Raw genomic sequence first — 9348 nt, 5'->3', positions numbered from 1 at the left:
TCCCTTCATAAATATGTTTACTTTGAAAATGTCATAAAATGTACCCAAAATATATATCAATTATAAATATTATAGTTTTGTGCTTAGTTTTAACTTTTTATACGTAGCGGTTGGACTATAGAAAGTGAAGAACTTAAACTTAACGGTCAAATTGGGAGCAGGAGGAATATCCCTTATTTACATTAAACTGTGCAAGAATACTTTATGATAGGCTGATTTGAGCTTTAGCCTAAGGAAATTTAAAGCTTTTTGTAATGATGACTAAGGGATTTTATTTTGTTTTATAAATATGGAAACAGTTTATATAAGACATTTAAAGGAGAAAGGCATGAACTGGTATGACAAACCTTGTAAATTTTCCACTAATATGTCAGTAATACCCCGTCCTCATCACATCCAAAAAATTCCAATATTGATAAAAATCCGAATAAACCCAAAATTGTCTAAGCATGTAAACCAGTACTCTATATTACCTATGTGAGTGGGGTATTATTAGGTCGACTCTGCCCGACTTTAGTTCTTTCTTATATGTTTTAGCTTCATTTTCTATAATTTATTTCAATTAATTTAACCAAATTTATATACTTTATTTAAGTCAATTTTCATTGTATTTTATTTTGTTTAATTAAAATTGTTTAACTTAATTATTAGTTGTTGTAGAAACACTTCATTTTGTTATGTGTAGTTTTTTAATGCAAACCTTCTCACTATCCACCTTTCATCGAAATGCTGACGTAAATATTATTTAATTTTAACTACCGTTATTCGAAATGGTAGATTGGTAACCCTTAACATATTGCCAACATTAAAGAAAATTCAGCAGCAAAGATGTGTGTATTGTAGCCAAAATCCTATAGAGGTCGTTGTTGAATATTAGCCCAATCTTTTACTCATTGGAAAATTTCATCTCGGAACTCAAAATAGCACAGACAAATTTTAACGTATTTTGGGGTGGTTTTACCTCACACCATTTTCAAAGGAAATTTTCATATGCCCATTGCCGTATAAGGGAGCCACCGTGGTGCAATGGTTAGCATGCCCGCCTTGCATACACAAGGTCGTGCGTTCGATTCCTGCTTCGACTGAACACCAAAAAAGTTTTTCAGCGGTGGATTATCACACCTCAGTAATGCTGGTGACATTTCTGAGGGTTTCAAAGCTTCTCTAAGTGGTTTCACTGCAATGTGGAACGCCGTTCGGACTCGGCTATAAAAAGGAGGTCCCTTGTCATTGAACTTAACATGGAATCGGGCAGCACTCAGTGATAAGAGAGAAGTTCACCAATGTGGTATCACAATGGACTGAATAGTCTAAGTGAGCCTGATACATCGGGCTGCCACCTAACCTAACCTAACTTATTGCCGTATAATAATAAAGTAGAATTAACATCATTGATGCTTTGAGACCACACGAGATAAATTACACATTGAGAATGATCGAGAACAAACATTTATAATTTCGATTATTTTAAAATAAAGGAACTTTGAATATAACGTCAATGTAATATTTACTTGCTTTAGTATTTGGTGCATAAATTAATTAAGGTTTAAAAAATTTTTGTATAAAACGAATTTTGTGCAACATTTCTTCAACCATTGCATAGAATACAACAATAAAATTTCGTTTCACAGAACTATGTATCTCTTCTGGAATAAAGTGAACTTTTCGTCACAGCAAAACGAGACATCTATATGACTAAAATTTTCCCTACTGGATAAATGAATTTGCCTCATATTTATAATGAACATCTATGTCAGCAGCAAAGACAAGAATATGTAGAAAGCTTTAATCATTAAAGCTTTAGTTACATACACAATAGATGGCGTTGTTGTTGCATATAAGAAATGTTCGTAACACAATAGTTAGGGGGTGTATTTGATTTGAAAGCTCTTTTCCATGGATGTATGTACATGAGACAAAATAATGATTTCAAAAACTTGTAGATTATTGATATTTTGATTGTTTTCAGAAAATATTTTCTTAACATTTCCCAGTCTAAAAAGAGCTTCAAAAGTGGTTTGGTGTCCAACATGTGATCTGGAAGCAATGCAAATGTACAATGAATTTTACATGGGCTTGACATAGGACAGAAGTGCCCGTTTGCGGATTGCATTGAATGAATTTAACACAAAAAAATTTTTTTTTACCAATTACTCCTTTAATTTTAATTAAAAGAATGTTTATAATCTTTGCTTCAATCATTTCTTTCATTAAATTTAGGACACAAATGTTGGAAATTTGCGTCCTTTGAACTAAGGCTAATTTTTCTTAAAGTAAAGAAACACGTTTAAAGAAATCTTCCTTAAATTAACTGAAATATTGAATCTTTAGATTAAAGATAAAACCGTTTCAAATATAGGCTAAGACTTATTTTGAGAATTTAGCATCTTTGGTTTAAAGTTTGTGTTTGGATCTTTGGCTCGGAATCCAAAATCCTTAAGGGAAGGTATAAATCTTTGGATCCAAGTAAACTTTTTTTGAGTGTATGAATGTTATATGACATAAAGTCATTCTAACTACTTGTCGAGATGTTCTATATTATTATGAACAAAAATTTCACCAGTGACGAATTTTTGTATCAAATATCTTAATTGATTGTTTTTTTTTTTTCATGTACATCCATTTTATTTTGTTATGTTCTGCATCTACTGTATTCATCGCACTTAAATTTCCTACGGCCATTATGATTTGATTATTTAAAAGGATGCCTACTTTCAATCGATTTTCGTTTGCTGCAACTACCCAATAATAAACATTTGGATTTTTGTCCTCTTGTACTTTATAATGAAAATTACGTTTTATCTTAGTTTAAATAAATTTATTTAAACAAAATGAAAAATTAACATAACATAAACAAATCTCAAATTTTTACCTCCAAACTACGATACGCCGCAGACATTGGTGCCGTTCGCTTTCATACTATTATCACTCACTTTATCTTTGGTCTGATAACGAGTGTATAATATGATCTAGTCATCTCATGTAGCCTTCCAGCAATGATTATCGCGATAAAATAAGCAACTACCAATCTACTAATTTTATAAAAAACGAAGAACAATGTGAGCGTCAAAATGTATGTAGTATAAAATTTACATATTGACACATGGAAATGAATACCTGTAAATAATATTATAACTATACCAGATAATGACAACATATGTATATGGCATGTGGCAATGTCCAAGGAAGACAATAAAATTGTATGGCCTATTCGAGACAAAGTTGAATTATTATGCATTAAGCGATTTGTAAATATATTAAAAATTTAAAAATTCATATTTTCAAAGAAAAACAAGTAAGTAAAGTCTAAAGTCGGGCGGGGCCGACTATATTATACCCTTCACCACTATGTAGGCCAAAATTTATGTTACCATCTCAACTACTTCACATTTACTGGAAGCTATATAAAGGAGACAATTTTTTTACTTCTACAAAATCTCTAGATTTAAAATTTAAATCGACTAACGCTATCCAGTTAATTGGAGGAAACTTCCATTGAAAATGGGTCTAAAATGTGTAACAGTCTACCATATTTCCCCAGCACTGGTGTACGTATATATGGGAGCTATATACAATCTGAACATGATTTTGACTAAATTTGACATGTACCACTGTGGTATCACAATGGACTGAATAGTCTAAGTGAGCCTGATACATCGGGCTGTCACATAACCTAACCATAGTTAGAATAATAATTCTGCTATCTATGCGAAATTTCAAGTAAATGGGAGTATAACTTTGACCCCCTGGTCATATGAGTGCAAATCGGACGGAAGATATATATGGGAACCATATCTAAATCTGGACCGATTTCAACCAAATTTGGCACAATTACCGATACTACTAAATGTACTCCTTGTGCGAAATTTGAAACAAATCACGGAAAAACCCTGGATTTTGAGGCCATATAAGTTCAAATCGGACGAAAGATATATATGGGAGCTATATCTAAATCTGAATCGATTTTGACCATATTTGGTACATACAATAGTATCGTTAAAAGTACCTCTTGTGCAAAATTTGAAGCAAATCACGGCAAAACTCTGGCTTTTGTGGCCATATAAGTTCAAATCGGACGAAAGATATATATGGGAGCTATATCTAAATTTGAACCGATTGCAATCAAATTTACCAAGCATTGGTAGAATGTCAATTCTACCCTCTGTGCAAAATTTCACGAAGATCGGTAGTAAACTTTGGCCTCTGTGGTCATATGAGTCTAAATCGGACGAGAGATATATACGGGAGCTATATCTAAATCTGAACCGATTTGGCTGATATTTTGCAAGATTTGCGAGATTCATAAAATATTTGGATGTACGGTATTTCGAGAAAATCGGTTGATAAACACGCTAACTATGACCAAATCGGGGATAAATATATATGGCAGCTATATCTAAATCTGAACCGATTTTTTCCAAAACCAATAGCGATTGCCTCTGTCCCAAGAAACGGCCCTATGCCAAATTTGAGGACGAACGGACTTAAATTGCGAGCTGTACTTTGTGCACAAAATTACATATACAGACAGACGGACGGACAGACAGACAGACATCGCTAAATCGACTCAGAATTTAATTCTAAGCCGATCGGTATACTAAAAGATGGGTCTATGACCACTATTTCTTGGCGTTACATACAAATGCACAAACTTATTATACCCTGTACCACAGTAGTGGTGAAGGGTATAAAAAAAATGGAACGAAGCCCTCGAAAATGCGAAAATTAATTTTGGGGGGGATTAACAGTTTGCGAACAACAAAAAACGAAATGTATGAAAAATAATGTTTCGGACTAGTCCTGTAAAAGCCTATACACATTAGGCTCAAAATCTACTAAAAGTATATTTGAAATCCCTTTTTTATAAGAGAAATGACATTTGAAATCTGGATAAAGTGGAGTTTGGAAGTATAATGTGAATGAGGTATAAGAAAGTTTTTTTTTATAGCATTTATTCGTTGCAAAAACAAATATTTGGCCAACTTCTATTTATACAGCGATCTCTAGTGGAGTACATTCTGAAAGACCCTAATGGCATTATCTTTGGTTCACATTGACAGTTTCAAAGATCGTGGAAAATTTTTAAGGTCGGGCCCAAACTTTTCTGTGGGTAGGCCTAGCCTAGTTTTACATGTAAATTTAAAAACAACCAAATTTGAATTTTTAAAATTTAAAATTATTTTTCAAACAGTCCTTAGACATTCATTAATTACTTAGTATCTTTATATTGTACAATTTAATGCACATTTACCTAAGTATTATAAATATGTTTAGTAAGCTAGCGATAAGATATCAAAGGGCTAAGTAACGATATTAAATGGACAATTAAATGGATATGTCTTTTTGTTTTCGTAGAGCCTACTTGCCACTAAAAATACTTGTCATATTCTGTCGTTGTTGATGGCAAATGACTGTGATTTACTTAGCTTAGTCATTTTGTTGTTGTTTGTTTTCTTAATTTATGGTCACTTACCACTAACAATGTGGTACGTGGACGGGGTGGTAATGATAAACTCATCTCTGTTAAAAACAAATACTCTGCACTTCTCACCACAGATTTTTTTATTAAGTGCACTCACTCTCTCAACTTCATCGTTTGTACTTTGTTTACCTCTGTAAACATAAAAACACACACATATACATATATCAAGTGATCAAGTGTCTTCAGCCTAGTGCTGCTGTAATCACACACAATTATTCTTCATTCTTTTTCTTATCTTCAGTTTGTCATTAGCATTTGAAAGAAATTCATTCGGCCGTTTAAAAAATCAGTTCCATTGAAATCTCTTATCGTAACACAACTATCACTGATCCCGGTCCGCAAGTTTTACTATATTCCACAGCAACCGTTTTGTTTTTTGCAAAAGCAAAAAGAAGAAGAAATATAATTGAAAAAAAAAAAAATAGAAAAACAAAAACCGAAATACATAAAAACAGAATAGAGCTCTTTTCTTGCTATAGGGTTTGCAAATCGGTAATTACTCGTGACTTTATGCGGAAAACCACGCGTTACCACTAATATCGTTGATATCATTAAGGAAAGTTTGGTGCCGTGCTATTTATTTGTCTTTTTAAAATCTTTCTTCAATTGAGAAATATTCTGTTTTGAATCTTGTTATAATTTTTTATTGTTGTTTGTCTTATGGATGACATTAGTCTATTGTGAATTTTGTATATAAATATTGTAAAAAAAGTTATATTTGTGAATATCGTGGAAAGTTTTTGTACCGTCAATCATGTCAAAGAAGGAGGATACCCCGATTATAATGTAAGTATTGGACAAAGCTCTTTGTGAAGAAGTTGGAAGGACAAAGAGAAAAAACGTGTGTTAGTTTTTCGTATGTACATATATTAAGGATCGCAACAAGAAGATTAAGTGAATGGGTATAACATATAGTGTTGCGTGTATGTATATCCCTTTATGACCGTAGGTTAGAGGTGTGCACGTGAGTAATATTGTGCTCACGCACACTCACGACGGAGAAATCTTATTCACGCACACTTACGCACGATATTTTTTGGTAGGACTCACGGTCACGCACGTTCACGAAAAGAAAATTTATACTCACGCACGAAAATCTTTTAAATGTCATGACTCACGAAAAATATCGTGACTCACGAAAAACTTCGTTACTCACGAATAATTTTATGAGTGATTTACCTGTAGAACCTGACTGAAAACATGAGTATTGTTAAAATCGAGTGCGTTATAAAACTCTTACCACCTAGGATGTCACTAAAATTATAAATGAATTCAACTCTTAAGCATTTTATGTTCGTAAGCGGGATTATTTTCGTGAGCGTGTTTTTCCGAAATTCGTTACTCACGCACACTCATGAAGATATTATTTTCGTGACTCACGACCACGCGCGACATTTGGTTGGTTAATCACGCTCACGCACACTCACGCCGTTGCCGTCAGCGTGACTCACGACTCACTCGTGAGTCACGAAAATGTACGTGAGTCCCGATAATTTCGTGTCACATGCACACCTCTACCGTAGGTCTGTTCGTTTACCCTTTCAGTATACATACATATATTGTCTAAATTTGTTAATGCATAAAATATTAGATTTTAGAAAAAGTAATTTTTGGATATGGGTGACAGTAAGCCGTAATAAAAACTACACGGACAATAATTGAAATAGATAATGAGTCATTTTTTCCTTCTGCTCATAGTTAAGGTGTAAAACAATCTCTTTGGGGATCAATTTTTTGACACAATATTTTAAGTGCAAACATAGAATGTTGAAAAGTTAGTATAATTGAATCTAAAAATTTTTGGATTCAATCACGAAATTAATTGGCCTAATTAATTTGAAATTGAAATGTATTCAATCACAGAAATTAAAGTATCACTCACCGAAGTCAATTAAAAAATTAATTGATACAATTAAAAAATTAATTGATCCAATTAAAAAATGAATTGATGCTGTTAATTTTTTGATTGATTTTTGTTTTAATTAAACAGATTATTGAATCAATTATATTTTTAATATTTTTGAAAATTCAATTTAAATTTTAATTGGAAATATTTTTCTGAAAATGATTTCTGTGTATCTTAGGTGTATTATTTGTGGGACATCAAATGTTCAAAATTATTATATGTGTGCATATAAAAATATATTAATTTAGAAATTTCGTGTAAATATACAGTGGGGAGCACTTTTTGCAATCTTTATTAAATATAAAATACATAGTTAAGCCCATAAAAATTGGACCGTTGATGACTGGAAATAAATTCTATGGTCTGATGAAACAAAACTAAACCGCTTTCCATCCGATGTAAAGGAACATTACTGGTAACGCCTCCGAATATTACTGGTAACGACAAATGAAATAAAAAATGAAATACATTTTGTAGCCATTGGACCCAATAGACATGTTTTATTAAGGATATAAAATAGATTCGTAAGTGATAAACATGCACACGGGTTTGCTCCCCACTGTATGTATGTTAAGAGACTCTAATCTAAAAGAAAAGGAGAAAGAGAGTGTAGAGGAAGAAATAATTATGAGACAGTGAAAGAATCAAATGACAGACATTCTGCTTGTGGCTTTATATTGGTAATTCGCCTAAAACTTAGATATTACCTAATTTGCATGTTAAGTTGTTTATTTGGGGGATGATGCTGCCAAATATATTATAAAGGGTGATACGGTCAAAATTTGGTCAAGGGAAAACGCGTGTAAATCGGTGAAATCGTTTATTTAAAAAATCAAATTAAATTTCTTTTTCAAGTTTAATTAGTATAAAATTCAGGAAAAAATATTCAGTTAGGCTTTCGCTTTTCCAAATCCGAATTGCCGGGCCTCACGCTTGACACCTGCCATCAGATTTTGTACATCCACCTTGTCCACCTTCTTCGTCGCAGAAAGCCAGTTTGCCTTGAACTGCTGCTCGTCCTTAGCAGTTTTTTTGGTTTTCTTTAGGTTCCGCTTGACAATAGCCCAGTATTTCTCAATTGGGCGGAGTTCTGGCTTTTTGGGAGGGTTTTTGTCCTTGGGAACCACCTGCACGTTGTTTGCGGCCTTTTTACCGTAATGGCAAATCCGGCCAAAACAGTACGGAACAACCGAGTTTCTTCAGGAAAGGCAGCAGACGTCTATTTCACGTACATTTCTTGGTTGACAGTCCCGGAAGCTATGAAAATGCTGCTTTTCAAGCCACAGGTACAGATGGCTTGCCAAACCAGATATTTCTTTGCGAACTTTGACAGTTTTATGTGCTTGAAAATATCTGCTACCTTTCCCCTTCCTTTTGCCGTATAAAACTCCTGTCCCGGAAGCTGCTTGTAGTCGGCTTTGACGTAGGTTTCGTCGTCCATTACCACGCAGTCAAACTTCGATTTTGCCAGCTTTGCGTGCGAGTAGCTCGGATTTTCGCGATGCGCGAGCAAAATTTTGATACGCTGCTCTTCTTGCTTGGACGGCATTTTGACAACAGAAGAGTGAATTCCAAAATCAAAATAAGAGCAACATTCTACACACACACACCTTCAAAATGAGGGGTGTTCAGGTTTTTTAAATGCAAAATTGAAAGAAATACGTCAAGTTTATATTGACCAAATTTTGACCGTATCACCTTTATTGTTGTGGTCAATGTGCTTCCAAACATAGTATATGCTCACATACAACACATAATAACAATGTTTCGCCAGTATACCCTCACTAGAACTTTTAGATATTTCAAAACACTTCTTTTTTGGTTTTTTTTCTCGCTTATGTAAACAATGTAAAAAAGAGTTTCATTACGTTAATATCACCATCATTCTTCATTTGATTTTTATTAAATCTTCTCGTTGACTGTATACCAACCACCCCCCCCTCCGCCAAGCCGTCATCAT

At 33.5% G+C, this 9348-nt stretch overlaps 1 protein-coding gene across 1 annotated transcript in view; it reads left to right on the top strand.

The window, feature by feature from the left end:
- Positions 1-5680: 5680 nt before the first annotated feature.
- Positions 5681-9348, top strand: part of ZnT35C (solute carrier family 30 member 3) — a 182609-nt gene continuing 178941 nt past the window's right edge. The window contains exon 1 of the mRNA XM_075293067.1: positions 5681-6268. Coding sequence (XP_075149182.1) covers positions 6237-6268 — 32 coding nt within the window. The 5' untranslated portion in view covers positions 5681-6236. The remainder of the gene's footprint in view (positions 6269-9348) is intronic.

Source organism: Haematobia irritans, chromosome 2 (assembly GCF_050003625.1).
Source record: "Haematobia irritans isolate KBUSLIRL chromosome 2, ASM5000362v1, whole genome shotgun sequence".
Taxonomy (NCBI): Eukaryota; Metazoa; Arthropoda; class Insecta; order Diptera; family Muscidae; genus Haematobia; species Haematobia irritans.
Note: the sequence above shows the minus strand (reverse complement) of the source record. Positions and strands in the feature narration are given on the sequence as shown.